This window comes from Scyliorhinus canicula, chromosome 1 (assembly GCF_902713615.1).
Source record: "Scyliorhinus canicula chromosome 1, sScyCan1.1, whole genome shotgun sequence".
NCBI lineage: Eukaryota > Metazoa > Chordata > Chondrichthyes > Carcharhiniformes > Scyliorhinidae > Scyliorhinus > Scyliorhinus canicula.
The window spans coordinates 155,503,527-155,524,250 of record NC_052146.1 but is presented as its reverse complement, the minus strand read 5'-3'; the positions used below and the strand labels follow the sequence as shown (position 1 = coordinate 155,524,250).

The following is a 20,724-nucleotide window of genomic DNA, read 5'->3' as shown; positions in this document are numbered from 1 at the left end:
GCCTGTCGAGGCATAATTAAACACAACTAATCTAATCTTTATTTGCCACATAACGTGTCAATTTTCGGTTCAATTTTTTAAAACGCTTGTCACCCAATGACGTTCATTGTGATCAAATAACGAACATCGAGGCACTATCACAGCCAAGTCTTTATTATGCTTATCAAACAGCTTCACACAAGTGAGGCGACCTCTTGGGGGGGGGGGGGAAAACTTGTGAAAGCGAAAAAAAGATCTTTCAGAGAAATAATGCATTTACAACAATACTTTTCTAAATCCGAATCTCATATATATATATATTGAAACAATCGCCATAAATCTCACGAACTTGTCACTGGAATCGGATCTCACAAGTGGGCTGGGAGAGGGCAACAAAATTGCAAACACATGGCTTTGGTGATCGCGGTAAGAAAGAAAGTCACCAATTCCAATCACTCCCCGTCAGATCTGAAAACTTGCACTTCGTGCAGAATCCAGAGTCGGTTGTGATATTTGCAGATCAGTCAAATGTCCCCTCCCACACAAACACACAGCCTGATGTGAGGTGAAATACTTTGCTCTACCTACCATTGCAGCCTCTCTCGCCGGTTATGTTAAAGTTGAGTCTAGACTCGGATCTTTGACAGTGTTTCCATTCAGACTGCTGTCACTGACCCCCGCATTCTGCAGCAGCTTAAAGGTCGTGGATCTTTTTTTCTCTCCGTCGAGTGAGTCCGATCACATTTCCTCTCTTTAGAAAAAGTCCTCCCCCCACCCCCCGCCTTGTCCTCCTTGTTACAATTGCTTCCTTCTCGCAGGTAAGTTGCAAAAGCTCGCACACAGATCAGAGGCAGGCAACCAATAGACTCAGCCCAGTCAGCCAATGAACTCATCTACAACACCACGCCAACCAATCCAGTTACCTCTGATATCATTTACCATCCCCTCCTGCCGAAGAAGGTATATCAAATAGCCAGCCATTTGATAAAACGGGATTTAAAAAAGGAAACATGTTTAGACTATAAAACAGGCTGAGTGAGGCCACAGTCGAGAGGAGAGGAGCTATGATTGTGTGCCAACGCATTTAATAGAAAACGTCAAAGGAGCAGATTAGATTTAAATGTGAATGGCAATAAAGCTGGAGGACTGAGTCATCCGTGATTATGTCTATCAATCATTCCCAGGAGATTCTGCCATAGCCACGTTTATGCACGAAGTTATTAGGTATTTTAAAAAAAGACAACTTGCATTTATGACAATTTTCAACATGATAAAATGTCCCAAGGTACTTTAACAGGAGAGTTATCAGGCAAAATTGGTCTTGCAGAGTATTAGGCTGGCAAGGACTTGATGGGCTGAATGGGCTCTCTTTGTGATGTCACCATTCTCTGATTCTCCTGTCGAGCTACAGAAGAACAGGTGGCCAGGGGCTTGGTAACTTAGACCAATGAAGCAAAACTTTACGGAGCATCTTAGAAAGAGTTATAAAAAAAAGAGGTTTAGGGGGGGCAATTCCAGAGCATGGACCTAGCTAGCGGATGGGATAGCCACCAGTGGTGAGCTGTTAGAATTCAGGATGTGCAAGAAGACAGAACTGGAGGATGGCAATAAGGCAGGAGACAGGAGAAAATGAAAGCAACACAATAGTGATGGTGATATCAACAAAGCAAAAGAAATAGAAACATGAGAAGGTCATTCAGCCCCTCACGCCTGGTCCCACCATTCAATTAGATCATGCCTGATCTGTATTTAAACTCAATTTACCTGCTGTGGTTCCATATAGAATCCCTACAGTGCAGAAGGAAGCCATTTGGCCCATTGAGTCTGCACTGACCCTCTGAAAGAACACCCTGCCCAGGCCCACTAACTCACCCTATCCCTGTAACCCAACCTAACCTGCACATCTTTGGACTGTGGGAGGAAACCAGACCACCTGGAGGAAACCCACACAGACATGGGGAGAACGTGCAAACTCCACACAGTCTCCCAAGGCCAGGAATTGAACCTGGCACTGTGAGGCAGCAGTGCTCACCAATGCGCCACCATGCCACACCCATACTGGACAATCATTTACCTATCTTAGTTTTGACATTTTCAGTTGTCACGTCACCAGCTTGCCTGGGAGAATTATACAAATTTCTACTGCGCTCTGAGTTTAGAAATTATTCCTGCTATTGCCTCTGAAAGGTCACACTCAAATTTTAAGGCCATGGTTCTTTGTTCTCGACATCCTCACAAGATGTTGTAGTTTGTGCCTATCCTTTTAAATCCATTCACCAGTTTAATCACCTTAATTAGATCAGCTCTTAATCTTTTATTCTGAAAGGAATTGGAACCTAGCCTATGCTTAATATAAACCTTTTAGCCCTAGGTATCATTCTGGAAAATCAACACTTCACCCACTCCAAGGCTAATATTTCCTTCCTGAGATTATATTGGAAGTATATAAGACACTCATTAAGCTATTTTCTCCTTCACTTGCTTAAAAGCTGTTCAACTCTAACATCTTCCAGTTCTGACAAGAAGTCATCAACCTGAAACAGTAACTCTATTTCTCTGGGCAGCACGGTGGTGCAGTGGGTTAGCACTGTGGCCTCACGGCGCCGAGGTCCCAGATTCGATCCTGGCTCTGGGCCACTGCTCTTGTGGAGTTTGCAAATTCTCCCCCTGTTTGCGTGGGTTTCGCTCCCACAACCCAAAAGATGTGCAGGGTCGGTGGATTGGCCACGCTAAATTGCCCCTTAATTGGAAAAAAATGAATTGGGTATTCTAAATTTATGAAAAAAAAACCTCTGTTTCTCTCTCCAGTTACTAGCAGACCAGCTGAGTATTTTGAGCATTTTCTGCATTTGTTTCCAGCATTCGCAGTACATTACTTATGTTTTATTTGTGAAAACCTAGCTAGCGGGAGTACTGTGTATGAACTTACTGTGTGTATGCTAGTCCATCTCCTGTAACATGAGGATTGGAAACACATTTAGACCATTTGGCCCATTGAGCCTGCTGTGCCATCAGATTGTGGCTGATCTGATTGTAGCCTTAACTTCACTCCCCTGTCTGGAATCCCAGGAATCAGCCTAACAAATTTTCTCTGAACTGCTTCCAATGCAAATATTATCCCTCCTTAAGTAAGGAGGCCAAAAATGTACACAGTACATGTGGTCTCACCAAGGCCCTGTATAGTTGAAGCAAGACTTTTATACTCCACCCTCTTTACAATATAAGCCTCAATATTTCCACCACCAAAGGCAAGGATGCAAATCTGAATCTGGATTGTGGAATTTTTTTAAGGATCTGTTGACATTGGGAGTTAGAGAAAATTGGCTTTTTTAATGTTGTGCACTGTTTTATTTAGTATGTTGCTGAATGTTTTAGAATGTTGCGGATTGTCTCAGCTGGTCTGGTGGAATTTGTCACAGTTGTCAAAATGTGGGCAGAGTTTTCTGAGCAGGTTGTTGGACATAGATCGGCCCAAAAGTTCCTTGGTGAAATGGAAGTTCTGAATAAAAAGATTTATTTTACAGATTTGAGGTTACAGAGCATCAATCCCTAGGCAGGGAAAGCTTGAAGAAAGAGCTGTGTAATTGAGTAAACACAGCATGGCACAGAAATGTGCATTACTGAATGCCTTCTTCACTTGATACTTGCTGTACCTGAATGCTAACCTTCTGTGATTCATGTTCAAGGACACAAAGATCACTGTGTATAGCAGAATTTTGCAGTCTCTCTCCATTTAAATTATATTCTGCTTTCTATCCTTCCTACAAAAGTGGACAACCTCACATTTTCCACATAATACTCTATCTGCCAAATTTTTACCTATTCATTTCACTCATCTATACATATATCCCTTTGTCAAACCTTTGTATTCTCTTCCCAGCTTGTTGTCCTACCTATCTTAAGTTTGGATCATCAGCACATCTGGCTACAATACATTTGGTCTCTTTATCCAAGTAAGTAGAGCCCAGCATTGATCCCTGTGGCACTCCACCAGTTACAGCTTGCTGATATGATAATGGCCCATTTATCCTGATTCTGTTTCCTGTTTGCTAGCCAACTCTCTATAGTAATATATCTTGCCCAACAGCATGAACTTTTAACTTGTGTAGTAACCTGTTATGTGGCACCTTGTCGAATGTTGTTATATCTATCGGTTCCCCTTTAACAACCCTGCTTGCTACATCCTTAAAGAACAATAATACATGGGGGCCTCACGGTAGCATGGTGGTTAGCATCAATGCTTCACAGCTCCAGGGTCCCAGGTTCGATTCCCGGCTGGGTCACTGTCTGTGTGGAGTCTGCACGTCCTCCCCGTGTGTGCGTGGGTTTCCTCCGGGTGCTCCGGTTTCCTCCCACAGTCCAAAGATGTGCGGGGTTAGGTGGATTGGCCATGCTAAATTGCCCGTAGTGTAAGGTTAATGGGGGGATTGTTGGGTTACGGGTATACGGGTTACGTGGGTTTAAGTAGGGTGATCATTGCTCGGCACAACATCGAGGGCCTAAGGGCCTGTTCTGTGCTGTACTGTTCTATGTTCTATTTGTCAACATGTTTCCCTTTCATAAAAGCATGTTGACTCTGTCGATTGGATTATGATTTTCTAACTGTCATGTAACCACTTCATTAATAATAGATTACAGTTGTGGGTAGCACGGTAGAGCTGTGGTTAGCACTGCTGCCTCACGGCGCTGAGAACCCAGTTTTGATCCTGGCCCTGGGTCACTGTCCATGTGGAGTTTGCACATTCTCCCCATGTCCGCATGGGTCTCACTTTAACAACCCAAAGATGTGCAGGGTAGGTGGATTTGCCACGCTAAATTGCCGATTAATTGGAGAAAAATAATTTGATACTCTAAATTTATTTTTAAAATAATAGATTGCAGCATTTTCCCAATTACAAGTTCTTAGGTTAACTGGCCTACCCTCCTTTCCAACTCCCTTATTTCCTGAAGAGAGGAGTTACATGTCCAATTTTCCACTCCATTGGAATCTTCCCAGAACTGAGAGAATTTTGGAAGATTATAACCAAAACAATAAATATCTCTGCAGCCACTTCTTTTAAGACTCCATAATGCAGGCCGTCATGTTCAGGGAACCTGTCAACCTTTAGTCCCATTTTCCTAGTACCTTTTCACTTGACTTTTTTTTAAGCTCCTCCCTCCTTTTAGCTTCTTGTTTGCTACTATTCTTGGAATGTTGTTTGTGTCTTCTACTGTGAAGACAGATACAAAATACTTGTTTAAAGGCCGGGATTTTCCAGCCCAGTCATGGCTGGGAGAAAGTGCAAAGTCCACACAGACAGTCACCGGAGGCCAGAATTGAACCCAGGATCCTGGATCTCTGAGCTAGCCGTGCTAACCACTGTGCCACCGTGCCACCCATAAGAAATATTCTTCTTCTCTCCAAGTTGCCACCCAGCATTTTAGAATCCCTACATAGCAGACGGAGGCCATTCAGCCCATCAAGTCTGCACTGACCCTAGATCCAATCCCCCGCCCTATCCCCGTAATCTAGTAATTCCACCTAACCTTTGGACACCAAATGGCAATTTAGCATGGCTAATCCACCTAACCTGCACATCTTTGGGAATGTGGGAGGAAACCAGAGCACCCGGAGGAAACCCACGCAGACACGGGGAGAAAGTACAAACTCCACACAGACAGTCACCCAAGGCTGGAATTGAACCCCGGTCCCTGGCGCTGTGAGGCAGCAGTGCTAACCACGGATATGGTGGTTTCTTTGATGAATTAGTGTTCCCAGACGGGAAGAGGCTGGGCAGGTCGGCTTCCAAGCCAAATTTTATGAACAGCTTTTGTAGGAATTAGGCCCGCACCTCATGAGTATATTCAATGAAGCACTGCTGGACATGTTGATGTATGCCTCTATTTCTTTGATTCTAAAGAAAGAAAAGGACCCATTGGAATGTGGTTCATACAGGCCCATTGAATGTGATCGTGACCCCGTCGGGCAGCAGGGTGCCGGGGGTGATAGGAGCGATTGATGCAGAGAAAGCCTTCGATCGTGTTGAGTCGTGATATTTTTTGAGATTCTGAGGAGGTTTGGTTTTGGGCCAATATTTGTGGCATGGGTGCGCTTGCTCTATGCATCCCCCAAGGCGATTGTCCAAACTACTGTGGTGGAGTCAAGATAGGGAACGAGGCAGGGGTGCCCATTGTCACTGTTTTTGTTTGCACTGGCAATAGAGCTGCTGGCCATTGCACTCCAGGCCTCGGAAGAGTGGCAGAGTATTGTGAGGAGGGCCAGGGAGCACAGGGTGTCGTAATATGCAGACGACTTGTTGCTGTATGTAGTGGATCCATTGGCTAGCATGGGAAGAATGATGCCATTGCTGGGAAAATTTGTGGCCTCCTCCGGGTACAGGAATTGAATGCAGGAAAGAGTGGGGTCCTCCGATGAATGAGTTGGGAAGGAACACCAACCTGAGGGCCTTGCTGTTCAAGATTACGAATGTTCAGTTTAGGTATTTGGGAACACAGATCGCGCATGACTGGGCAGCAATGCACAGATTAAATTTAACAGGATTGGTGGAGAGGACTATGAGGATCTAAAGAGCTGGGATGCCTTGCCGTTGTCACTGGCAGGGAGGGTACAGGTTATAAAGATGATCGTGCTGCACAGGTTCTTGTTTATTTTCCAATCACTCCTAATTTGTCTTCCCAAAGCCTTTTACCGGAGGGCCAATGGATTAATCTCTGAGTTTGTGTGGGTGTGTAAGATGTCGAGGGTTAAAAGGGCGCTGCTGCAGAGGAAAAGGCAGGTAGGGGGGCTAGTGCTATCAAATATGCTGCAATATTATTAGGCGGCCAATGTGGAGAAGATGAGGCAATGGTGGACAGAGAGGGGGGATCGGATTGGGTATGGATGGAGAAGGACTCCTGTAAGGAGTCGAGTCTGAGTGCCATGTTATCGCCCCACTTCCGTTTGCCCCGGTGAAATAGTCTAAAGCCCGGTAGTGACCTCTTCGATAAGGATTTGGAACCAGCTGAGGAAACACTTGAAGTTCGGATGGGGTTCGGTTATGGCCACGCTGTGTGGGAACCATCGGTTTATGCCTAGTAGGATGGATGGGATGTATGAGAGGTGGCGAGGGGAAGTAGTAGGATGAGTGAGGTACCTGTATCTAGAGGAACACTTTGCAAAATGGGCAGAGTTTCGAGAGAAATTCGAATTGCCGAGGGGAAGTGAGTTCCGATACTTACATATGTGGGATTTTGCACGGAAAGAATTACCCGATTTCCTTTCGTTACCAGAGTATACGCCTCTGAAAAAGCTGCTGATTCCAGATATATAGGGAGAGGGGAGGATTGGGGATATCTATGGATGGTTAGGAAAGAAAGAGACAGCATTGGTGAATAGGATTAGGACAATTGGAGGAGGAGCTGGGGATCGAGCTAGGATGGGGGAATATAGGTTGAGGAGCTGTGCTGGGTCAATGCGACCTCCTCGGGCGCGAGGATGAGTCTCATTCAATTCAAGGTGGCGTACAGGTTGCATATGACAAGGGCCCAGATGAGTGTATTTTTCCTGGGGATGGAAGATCGCTGTGAGAGATGTGGCTGTGGCCCAGCGAACCATGCCCATATGATCTGGGAGGTGAGAAATTGGAGGTTTTTTGGTGGGGGGTGTTTAAGGTCTTGTCAGGGATACTGGGGTTTTGGATAACGTCGTGCCCCCTGGCGACAATATTCATGGTGTTGGAAATGTCTGAGCTGCAGGGATGGACAGGGGCCGACGTGGTGGCCTTCGTCTCCTTGATTGCCCGGCAGAGGACACTGTTGAATTGGTGGTTGGCAGCGCTGTCAGGAGTTGCAGTATGGTTGGGGAATGTACAGGAATTTCTGAGCCTGGAGAAGATTAAGTTTGACCTAAAGGGGTCAGAGAATACCATCTGCGCGAGATGGTATCCGTTCTTATCCAGGTTTAAGGAATTGTTTATCACCGGGGTGGGGGGGGGGGGAGATATAAAAGGGGGAAAATTGTACAAACTATGAATACTAATGGTATGTGTGGATGTTCTCTGTAACTATAATTGGTTTGAGTTTGGAATAAAATACATTAAAAAAAAAGAAAACTTAGTAGCTGTCCTGCAATGGCTCTGATGTTTAAGGGACTGAGAGGTTGAAAAATATAGTACTACTCAGTAGAAATGCAGTGGTAGATAATAAACAGCTAATCTTGCAAATATGAAATGAAAACAGAAAATAATAATTATCCGTTCACAGAATATGGACATCACTGGTCAGTATTTATTTCCCATCCCTAATTTCCCTTAAGAAAGTGGTGGTGAGCCATTTTCTTGAACTGTTGCAGTCCATCTGATGTCGGTACAGCCACAGTTATGAGGGATTTCCAGGAATTTGACCCAGCAACAGTGAAGGAATGGAAATGTAGTTCCAAGTCAGGATAGTGACTTGCTTGGAGGGGAACTTGCAGGTGGTGATGTCCCATCCATCTGCTGCCCTTGTCCTTCTAGATGGTAGAGGTCATGGATTTTGAAGGTGTTGCTGAAGGAGCCTTGGTGAACTGCTGCAGTGCATCTTGTAGATGGTACACATGACTGCCACTGTGGTGGATGGAGTAAATATGGATGGGGTGCCAATCAAGCGGGCTGCTTTGTCCTGGATGGTGTTGAGCTTCTTGAGTGTTGGATCTGCATTCATCCAGGTAAGTGAAGAATATTCCACCACCGTCCTGACATGTCACTTATAGGTGGGAAAAGGTTTTGGGGAGCCAATTTTTGAGATACTAGGTATTTTGAGAATACCCAGGCACTGACCTGCCTTTGTGGTCACAGTATTTACGTGGTTTATCCAAACTGAGAACAAGATGTCAAACCTGTCTCCACACATCTGTGTTTGGACATGGATCTGATTGTTTTTCAGGAATCCCTCCTGGAAGCTATAACTCTCTATGGATGTTGGATGATGGTGAGGACAGTTCATTTCTTGACAGGGTGGGTAGCACACTGTCTGTGGAAGCAGAAAAATGGCCCTTTTCTCATTCCACGTTCATGCTGAAGTCGAGGCAAACTGCACTTTTAATGTCACTTTTACTGGGATTCTCAGACAAACGGAAACTAGTCGCATGACAATCGCTGTTAAATGGCAATTGGCAACAATTATTATAGATCTAAGGACAGATAACCTTTTCCCCTAACTGGGTGATGATGTTCACCTCAAAGCAGTTTGATTTGCATAGCAATGAAACGGACAATTAGGGAATAAAAGTGTTAACCACGCACAATTTGTTATCTTTGATGAGGAGAGTTTAGACATATTCAGACCCTAAATATAGTCTAACACACAAAATGACAGTGAGGTTAGTCCAATCAGGCTTTGTAGCTTGACAAACATTGGATGTGGGAGAGTTTCAGCCACATCTATCGCCCTTAAAAAATGCCCAGTGACCTTTAAGCCCACTGAACTGCAGCTCTCAGTTATTACATGTCTGTTATTACATGTTATAGCTCAACCACAATTGAACGACAAGGGAACATGAATCATTATCAAGGCTATTTTCTTGCTCCAGAAGTACGCCTACTTACTTTCAGCCTTTTTTGTCTTTTATTTCTTTTAGCAAGAAGGAGCATTATCTATCTGAATGGGAGGGTGGGAGAGAACATTGTAATTTTCTCATTGCCCCAAAATTGAATTGTAAGCTTTTTACCACAGACAGGACCACTTTTTGAAAGAATCTCAACATCCAAGTATTTTGCGTTGTTGAGAATTGGGAGTGTTTTCGGAAGTAGCAAAGGACAGCCAAACAGTTGGGAAAAAGGGAAAAAATAAAATATCAGAGCAAACTAGACAGGAATATGAAAATGGATCATAAAAGCTTTTACAAGTTTATAAAAAGGAAGAGAGTGGCTAAAGTATACATTGGCCCCTTAGAAGCAGAGGCAGAAGAAATTCTCACGGGTGAATAAGAAAATGGCAGAGACATTGAACAAATATCTTGTGGCTGTCTTCACAGCAGAAGACACAAGTTACATATTGTCAATGGAGGATAACCTAAGGGCTGAGAAGAGTAAGGAAATTAAGGCAATTAATATCAGAAGAGAGAAAGTACTGGAGAGACTCATTGGTCTAAAATGTGTCAAATCCCCCAGCACCTGATGGCCTATATCCTAGGGTTGTACATGAGATAGCTGCAGAGATATTGGATGCTCTGGCTATGATTTTCCAAAATTCCCTGAATTGTGGAATGGTCCCAGCCAATTGGAAATGTTATAATCCCCACGAGAACCACAGGCAAACCAGTGTTTTTGAAATAAATTTAGAGTGCCCAATTAATTTTTTCCAATTAAGGGGCAATTTAAAGTGGCCAATCCATCTAGCCATACATCTTTGGGTTGTGGGGACTAAACCCACGCAGACACGGGGAGAATGTGCAAACTCCACACAGACAGTGACCTAGAGCCGGGATCGAACCTGGGACCTCGGTGCTGCGAGGCAACAGGGCTAACCCACTGCGCCACGTGCTGCTCTCGGGCAAGCCAGTGTTGATCGCCCCTTAGTCTCATGGAGCACGAGCTTCCCAGATAGTGGGAGGAGGCCACCCAGCTGGAGCTCGTTACAAACAACCATAAAAGCTGACCCAAAGCAGGCCCTGGTGTAGTTAGTTCTCCCAGCAAGGACTGTACTGGGAGTGAGTTACTGCCTTGAGCAGAATATTGTGTATAATTAAATAAACCTCTTACCGCTGGCTTCCTCAAGTTACTAAAAGAAGTTTATTCCAAAAAGAAGGGAAAAACAAAATAGGAAACTACAGGCCAGTCAGCTTGGCATCTGCCAATGGGAAAAAGCTGGAATCTATTATTAAAGAAGACTTAATAATGCACTTAAAAATGAATCGTGTGACTGGAACAAGTCAACATGGTTTTATGGAAGAAAAGTTCTGTTTCATAAATCTATTCGTGATTTCTGAGGATGTAACTAGTAAGGAAATAAAGGGGACCCAGTAGATGTCGTATACTTGTATTTCCAAAAAGCATATAATAAGCTGCCACACAAAAAGTTAATACACAACGGTTCATGGAGTTGGGGTGATATATTAGCATGCCTAGTTTATGTCAAATTGTCAGATGTCTCAAAAATTTGAGCAACAGGTGAAGTGAGCCATTGCACGCCGTTACTATGCAGTAGCAACATGAGTGAAATTCTCCACTAATAGGATGCTGCTGTCAGGCAAAAAGGATGTGCTGCCTAAAATGCAAATGAGTAATGTGGTATATGAATTTCAGTACCGGCATGATGCTGGGTATGTAGGATGTATGTCCCAATGACTGCTTAATCCTATCAAATAGCATGCCCCTTCGACAGTTCACAACAGACATAGTATAAGCTGTATTCAACCTGTCCGTGCTTACAAAACTCAAAGCATAAGGCACGATCATATGGCTTTGTCGCGCCTGACTCGGTGATGCGATGAGGCCGGTAAATCTCACGAGATTTATGACACTCGAGGTACCTTATGAGATCTAAAGAGATCTCGCGAGGCGTCATAACATGGATCTCACCCTCACTGGGAGGGATCCAAATTTCCATATTCAAGTGAGTAGTTAGCTCAAGGGATCAAAAGCCCATGCCTGGGCCACCTCGCCATGGCACTGTTTTCCACAAATATGGATCAGATGGAATAACACTTGGGGGAGGGGGCCCTGCCTTTATGAGGTTGCTCGAGGGGGAGCTCGAGGACCGCCTAATCGGTAAGTTGGAGCACAGGGTGGATCCAGAGGCTTGGGTGGAGGGTTGAGAAATCAGAGCAGCATTTAAAAATGATGGGCTGAGCTTGTCAGTGCAGGAAATGAAGCGAAGTGTGGCCTTGACGAGGCATTCCTCACCGAGGACCGAAAACCCCCCAGTCCCGGTCAATAATGTGGGGTAATTCTCGGCACTACTGGCGCAAGAAACACCCCACTAAATTCGCCCAAAACTGGACTCGGTTTCTTTTACATTAAATCATGCCTATAATGTCCAACAGTAGATGTGATTCTGTGATTGGACAACACTTGCTAAACAATCCTGATTGTGCTAAGAATACATTGAAAACCAATATCAGATTATCAGTCAGGATTGTGGTGTGGATTACTTATGCATGCCAGAAGCTCCATACATTCATACACAAGGCAGACAGAAGGAGCATGTCCATGTATTGAGCCTTTTTCAATTAAATAAAAATTTTGAGGAGAGCCAACCTGGTTAATTTCCCATGGCAATGTCTGAACCAATCAGAGTCAACCTGCCTTGTTTGAATTGGAACAAAAGCTTGGCAGTAAACTTTCCCTGGTGCAATCTCCATGGCAATACCTTAACCAATCAGAGTCGACCTGCTTTGTTTGAATTGGAACAAAAGCTTGGCAGTAAACTTTCTCTGGTGCAATCTCCATGGCAATGCCTCTACCAATCAGTGTTTACTTGCCAACTAATCAGCACTCTCTTCTCCTGCAATATAAATTGTTGTTCCCTTTACAATTGGTATTCTTACGATCTATCCTGATGAGTGCAAGATGAAAAGCTTCAATGGCATGTTTCTTTTTCAGCAATACACATTTTCAATTGTTCTATGTTTGATTATGTATGTCTGTTAACTATTCTCTTTGCTCTGTGCTATTAGTGAAGCCTGTGGGTATGGTTAAAGAGAAAGACAAATTAAAAGTAAGCTGGAAACTTGTGGAGCAGACATTTTAAAGCACTTCATTGCAAGAAACCTTCTGTTCACACATAGAACTGGAAGGAGTATCAACTCTGTACATTTCCAAGATCACAACACATATGGATGGTCCACAAGTATCGCAAACCTGCAAGAAGGAAATACTTGTCCTTAGTCGCCGGACAGAAAGGGCACCACAGTAGCACAGTGGTTAGCACAGTTACTTCACAGCTCCAGGGTCCCAGGTCCGATTCCCGGCTTGTGATTCCCACACTATCTGTGCAGAGTCTGCACGTTCTCCCTGTGTCTGCTTGGGTTTCCTCCGGTTTCCTCCCACAATCCAAAGGTGTGCAGGTTAGGTGGATTGACCAAGCTAAGTTGCCCTTCGTGTCCAAAAGAGGTGGGGTGGTGTTGCTGGGTTATGGAGGTATGGGCTTGGGTGGGGTGCTCTTTCCAAGGGCCGGTGCAGATTCGATGGGCCGAGTGGCCTCCTTCTGCATTGTAAATTCTATGATGTGTGTATTCAAGCAGCTCACAGAAGATACGTCTACATTTGATATGAAGGTGACTATTCCTGAAAAATACCTTGCGTCAAACACTATTCATTCTGCAAGTGATGACATGTAAATGGCAAGCCTGTGAAACAATACATGGCAATGCGGTGGCAGTTGACTTCCATGTGTAAATGTGGACTATTAACCGATGATCTAAATCATGAGAAATTCGCAATTCCACAAATTAGATAATGCCTCCTCACGGGAGCTGGTGATTTAAATTTGGAAAAAGCCAGGACCTTGGCAGTCCAAATTGACTCCACCATTTCTAATTCAAAGATGTCACTCAGAAATGCACCCTTGGACTTAAGGTCGCAGACACAGCCTGCCCAACCAGCTTGAGCGCAAGGGTTATGAACAAAGAGACTTGAGCGGTCACATCAAGGCATTCCTCATCACGGTCATGTTATGGACAGAAGAGAGACAGGCAAATTATTTTTATTTCCTCTCACCAACATTCTGTAAGCAGAAGGTTTTAAATTTAATTTTAAAGTCTGTTTTCTCAAATCCCGGTTTGTGTGATCCAATTTACTCATAGCTTTCAGGCAATTCGCATCATGGTTAACTCAGAAGGCTAGTTTATTTGCATTCAAAGCCTTTGGAAAGAGTTTTCACGAGGTTCTACTCCATTGCGCACACACAGTAAGGCAGGGGGTGGGTGGTGGTGGGTAGTAAAAAGAGTGATTTACAACTATGGATAGTAACAGTAAAAGAACCACAAGAATGAATATTATGTGATTATCAGTGTTTGGAGTCAGAGTTCAATGAAGAGCTCTTTCACGAAGGAGCTGATATTCAGCTGGTTGAGGACCACAGTTGTGCAATTTGCTTTACAGTTGTGCTGATACCATGTGGCGAAGTGGGTGCATAGAGACTGGGACAGTTCTGCAGGCAATGGTAGGAAACCTCTCAGCGGACACAGGCTTCGAGGAGCAGGTTGGAACTAAGCTTTGAGCTCTGCTTTTTTGTTTGTTCACCGGTTGTTTGTTAAACAGCAGGCCGAGGGGAATGAGCAAGGTGGAGAGTGAGAAGCAGGTCTATGGGTGGATGTCTTCAGCAGGGTCAATTCCTCCTCTTCATGTGCCAGACTTAGCCTAATACAATTTAAGGTGGTACACCGGGCACACATATGATGGCGGCGAGGATGAGCAAGTTTTTCGGGGTAGAAGATAGATGTGCGAGGTGCGCGGGAACCCCAGCAAACCATGTCCACATATTCTGGGCATGCCCGAAGCTCAGAGGGTTAAGGCAGGGGTTTGCGAAGGCAATGTCCACGGTGCTAGAAACTCGGGTGGTGCTGCGTCAGGATGTAGTGATCTTTGGAGTGTCAGAAGATCCGGGAGGTCAGGGAGTGAAAGAGGCCGACGTTCTGGCCTTTGCCTCCCTGGTAGCGGAGACGGATCCTGTTAATGAGGAGGGACTCTAAGCCCCCGAGTGTGGAGACTTGCGTTAGTGACATGGCTGGGTTTCTCAGTCTTGAGAAAATAAAGTTTGCCTTAAGAGGGTCAATGTTGAGGTTCTGTGGGAGGTGGCAGCCGTTCGTCGACTTTCTCGGGGGAAATTAAAATGTCAGCAGAAGCAGTTTTCCAAGGGGGGTGGGGTGAGGGTTGGGGCGGGCAAGAGGATAGGTGTTAGATGGTTGTGGTGTGTGAAGATTGGGTCGGGTGGGGAAATGTTTATTTTACCATGTCAATGTTATTGTTTTTGTTATTGTTATAAAAATTTGCAAATACTTTAATAAAAATATTTTTTTTAAAACAGCAGGCCGAGGATTTATCAGTTCTCAAAGAAACATCGAGATTTCAAAATGGTCACTTGATTCATGTGAACTTCGTTCTCCACAATGATTTCAAACTATCCAGTCTCTGGAGCTGGCTTTAACTTCAAGACTGATAATGTCGCAGCCATTAGCTTTTGAAAGTTACTATCCGTATTGAGCTTCTTGTGTCTGGAAACTATTGTCTTGGTCAGACTTGTCCAACCCTATCACTTAGGAGGCCACATCGACATATTTTTCTCAGTCAATTGCCTGATAAGCAAATTTTGGAAAGCTAAGTTTTGGCATGACAATTTAAGGAACAAATCAACTGATGAGCAGAAGTGCAGCAATGTCACAGCAATAAGTTGTTAAGTTAAAAAAAAGTGAGTAATAAAAATGACCAGCGTGCAATGGTTGTGCACATGAGTGGGTGAGCGTGAATGGGTGCATGTGTATGTGTTGGCTTGCGGTGGTCAGGGGGATGTGTGAGAAACCTGATACTGGGCATAAGGCAGGCTCACATTCACCCCCACACACTCACTCAGTATCTCGTACTCACCCCTACACACCCAGTGAGTCTCTTGCAGTTACCTGCACACACTCACCCAGTCACTCTCTCTCACTCCCACACACCAACAAAAACATATATTAAGTCACGCACACACACACACACACACACACAAACACTCAGTTGGCCTCTCACTGCCAAACAGACACACTCTTTCTCTGGGCCCACCAAAACTCCCCCCTCCCCGGGCTTGATGCAACTTAGACCTCCCTGGGGCCAACGCAACTTCGCCCTCCCTGGGCCGAATGTGACCTTACTTTCCCCAGACGGCCAAAACGTTGTCCTTTGTGGACCGACGTGACCTCGCCCTCCCCAAAATCAGCGTGATTTTTCCCTTCCTGGGCTGAATGCGACTTCACCTTCTCCATGCCGCCAATACTGCGCGCAACCGTGCCCAACATACCTGGCTCCCTGGGCCCCAGTCCTGCCATACATTTGTTTCTCTCAGGCTAGCAGCCCTCACCAGACTCACCAATGCCAGTGTTCTCTGCTCCTCCAATCAGAGACTGTTTATCTCCCTCGTTGCTGCTGATGGTCTCACTATTCAGTGAGAGAAATTGGCCATGGTTGGAGGAGCAGCTCCATGTAGAATCTGCCATTGAAATGCACCTCTTTGACAAGAGATTTGAAGATTAGCTTCAGAGAAGGGCCTCATGGGCTGAATGTGGCTCACAAGCCTGGGCTATGTAGACCTTCTGACTCCGCTGGTGGAGTAAGCTTATCAAGGTGTAAATGGCATCCATTGCCCACTCAATGGTCCTCTTTTAAAATGGACCTCGATAGCCCCAGGTGCGAGATAAGTTTGCTAACAGTTCTGCTTGCATAATAAGTTTTGATTTGTGAGGCCCCTAGATTTGTGATTATAATATCCTTACATTTAGCGTGAGATTCCATGATGATGAGAGGAGGAATTGTTTGTCTTTGTAACTCCTGTTGATCATGTGACTTGTAGCATCCATCATTTTTTGGTTCCGCAGAAAATCCACTTAAAAAATAGAGAACCTGAATTATACAATGATGGATTTATTTTCATGTCATATTGACACAATAGTCAGATACCCTCAAACATGTGTCGAAATTGTGGAGGTGCTCATCAATTCACAACATCATGTTCAGCACAAGGGAATTAAGTGTATGTCATGCTCAAAAATAAATCACTCCACATAGGTGTTGAAAAAGAAGACAGCATCAGTTCGACAGATAGTTGAATCTATTCTGAGACTGTATTAAGGCATGCATATAGTACCTCAGCTGGTTAAGCACCAGCAGGTCACCACATTAAGGAATGCTCAGACAGAACCATGGGTATCTGTGTCGCTCCTCTTCAATGTTGGCACAAATGTATCTATATTGAGCAGCAAACTTTACTATAGTTATTGTTTTTGCATCTTCCTCTCACTCCTGTGAGAGACACTCTTTGATGACTCGATCATTTCAGTTTTAGGAAAGATCAGAGTTCCAGCGTGCTTCAAAAATATCAACCTTTCCAAATTCACATTCAATGTAACCAAATGGGGGTAAACCTATCAAATCAGTTTGGTTTCAGACTTGAAGATCAACCCAGAGCACACATTATCATAATCAGTGACACTGACTGTGTACAACAGCACCTTTCCTTGTTTACTTGATTTGAGGAATTAAGGGGTACTCTCACACTCCTGAATTGACATGTCAATTTCACACGTTTTGCCTAATTTGGGATGATTGCCATTTGCAATCTGTCCTGAAGTGTCACAGGAGCTGAACAACATGAAACAGATGGTATCATTGAATTCATGGAACCTAATCATTGCACAATGCAAAATGGCAAACTTAGACTATCTGTTGACCTTAGTGTAGCCAACAAAGTATTAATTTCAGTTAAATATCCCTTTCCGAGGCAGGACAGTGGTGCAGTGGTTAGCACTGCTGCCTCACGACGCCGAGGTCCCGGGTTCGATCCCAGTTCTGTATCACTGTCCATGTGGAGTTTGCACATTCTACCCGTGTTTGCGTGCATTTCGCCCCCAGAACCCAAAGATGTGCAGGGTTGGTGGATTGGCCATGCTAAAATTGTCCCTTAATTGGAAAAAATAAATTGGGCACTCTAAATTTTAAAAAAATATCCACTTCCTGTGATCCAAGAACTATCTGTATCATTTCATGACTCCACAAACTTCACAAAGTATGACATGTGACGGTACTATCTTCAAATACCAATAGCAGAGCAAAGCCAATGTCTTACAGCATTTCATACTCACAGTGGTGTGTGTCAGCACCGCAGAATGCCCGATGGACTAAGTCAGCACCCAATACATTCCATACTACTGCTGGATAAAGCCTGTGCATGGCAATGTCAAAACCATTCATGACCTTCCGACCCAGCCTAGCGTGAAAGAGATGGCATTGTTCTCTAATACCACCAATTTTTGTCACAAATTCATTCCTAAGTAGACAGAGATCATGGAACGTCTTTGGAAGCTACTACATAAAGAAGCATGATGGGAATGGGCAATCACACAGCAAACAGCCTTTGATAAAGGTGAAGATAGCATCTCCACCAGTCCTCCTGCATTTCAACCCATGTGTAGAAACGTATGTCATAACTGATGCACCAGGAAATGTGATTGGAACGCTACTCTCGTAGTACACAGGAGGAAGCGAACGACCAGTCACTTAAACCTCATGGCTGTTGTCGAAAACAGAACATAAACCTCTGCAGCATAATGTATCGACGCTTGTGAACAATGGCACATGTAACTCTGTGATTAAAATGTTAATTCTTCACACCAGTTGCCAAGCACCAATTACATTGTTAGCCACTGGATAAAAGCAAATTACTGCGGATGCTGGAATCTGAAACCAAAGAGAAAACGCTGGAAAATCTCAGCAGCTCTGCCAGCATCTGTAGGGAGAGAAAAGAACTAACGTTCCGAGTCCAGATGACCCTTTGTCAAAGTTTTGTCAAAGGGACAAAGCAAAATACAATCAGCGGTGCTCACTCAACTTGCACAACATAATTTGATGCTCAACAAGGACAAATGTACATTCATAGCATCCAAGATTGACTTTCTTGGGTACAGAGTGACCACTGCTGGATAAATTCTGTGCATGACAATATCATAACAATGTCAAAACCAATGGCTATGTTGTTAGCCATGTCAGTACACGGCATTAGATCCATTGCATCTGGAGATGGTCAAATTTCCTTCATCGATACAACTTCAAAGTCAAGTATCTTGCATGTTCATTTAACTGGGTATCTGACATGCTTAGATGCACAATTGCCGCAGGCATTGTTAGAGATAGCAAAGCAACTTGCACCATTGAAGATTACATGATCGTGGTGGGTTTGCGTGCAATGCAAATCTTGTTATATGTGTCGAACCGCAGAACATAACCCTGTACCTGAGAAATGAGTAGCCTCATGAAATAGAGAAGGAACTGGTCCTGTCCTGCAGAGTAGACAATGAGCTTGTTTGTTGGATGACAACACACAGTGGAACATTAGATGCTTGGATAGTGAGCAGACCGGGATATTTCAAGGACAGAGATTATGATTCCTTTTCCAATGAACGACCACAATGTTGGTCATCAACCACATTGAAGTGATCATTTGGAAGAACAATTCGTTGATCTCAGTGATGTCATCAGTGACTTTCATATCTCAAAGCATATTTCTGTAAACAAATACTCTGAACTCTCAGCAATGACACAATGTAGAGATATTTTTATTGTTTAAAGTGCTTTAATTTAAAATAATGTCTGTTGTATTATGCTGCTTTGGATAACACAGGCTGCTACTTGATGCAGTCTTAACTAAAGGATGCTCCAGACTCTGAAATTAGCTCAATGTGTTTATTGAACTATTAGCACAGTTCTCAAATAAGTTTGGCTCTGCTAATCTAACGGTAGTAACTCAGTCTAACTGTAACAGCTTGCTCTAAGCCACGTGCTGGGGTGTGATGCTGCTGATCAACCCTGTCTAACTCTCTAGATGTCTGTCTGTGGAAAGAGGCAGGGTGTGAGTGCCTCATCCCTTTTATAGTGTTTATGTCATGCCCTCTTGTGGTGATGCCACCTCTGAGTGTCTTGACTTCCCATTGGTTGTGTCCTATTCTGAGTGTTCATTGGTTGCATGTTTGCATATCATGACATCTCCCCTTTTTTTTAGATGTACATACATGTGAATGTGTCTTTCTAATGTGACTGACTGAGGAATACAGATCAGAACAAACAAATCAAATGCTCATAAGTCCAGTCTCTGAGGCTTGTGTTTGATCCTCGTCGACCGCCGGAGAGGTGGTGGAGGGGATGACGGTGTCTTGACAGGTGAGTGGGAGGCATGACTGGTGGCCTCATGGTTCGAGCTGTTGAAGGTGGCAATTTGACATGTGGAAATGGAGGGGAAAGTGGTTGTGGGCAAGCAACTTTTCACAGTGCCCTTCGATTCCTTCACACAATGAAGACATCAGCCATACGTATGACAGAAGATCTGGGCGTGGCCTGTTGAACAATGACAGCCGGAGCAGACCACCCACCATCCAGTACCACTACCTTGATCCTGACTGTGTCTGCCGGGGATAGCACGTCCAGATTGGTGGTATGTGCATCATATCCCTGCTTCTGGCTGTTGCGAAGCTGCTGCATCTTCTGCAGCACTGGGAGGTGATCAAGGTTGGGCAGGTATATGGCTGGAAGCGTCGTCTGCAGGTCCCTGTTCATCAGCAGTTGAGCTGGCGAAATGCCAGTGGAAGAGGGAGTCGCCCAGAACGCAAGTAGTGCAAGGTGTATGTCGGAAGCCGAGTCCGAGGCCTTGTGGATGAACTGCTGAACGATGTGCACCCCTTTTTTGACTTTGCCATTGGACTGCGGATAGTGCGGACTGGAGGTGACATGCCTGAAATTGTAGCTCTCGGCAAACATAATATTTTTTTTTAAATTTAGAGTACGCAATTCAATTTTTCCAATTAAGGGGCAATTTAGCGTGGCCAATCCACCTGGCTTGCACATTTTTGGGTTGTGGGGGTGAAACCCACGCAAACACGGGGAGAATATGCAAACTCCACACGGACAGTGACCCAGAGGCGGGATCGAACCTGGGACCTCAGCGCCGTGAGGCCACAGTGCCAACCCACTGTGCCACCGTGCTGCCACTCCCTCGGCAAACATGGACCATTCTCGACTGTGGAAGCACGGGCCTTTGTCGCTCATG

General features: G+C 44.5%; 1 protein-coding gene across 1 annotated transcript in view; it reads right to left on the bottom strand.

The window, feature by feature from the left end:
* Positions 1-780, bottom strand: part of stk40 (serine/threonine kinase 40) — a 90,651-nt gene extending 89,871 nt beyond the window's left edge. The window contains exon 1 of the mRNA XM_038801429.1: positions 568-780. Within this exon, the coding sequence (XP_038657357.1) occupies positions 568-570 (3 nt within the window). The 5' untranslated portion in view covers positions 571-780. The remainder of the gene's footprint in view (positions 1-567) is intronic.
* Between the last annotated feature and the right edge of the window lie 19,944 nt (positions 781-20,724).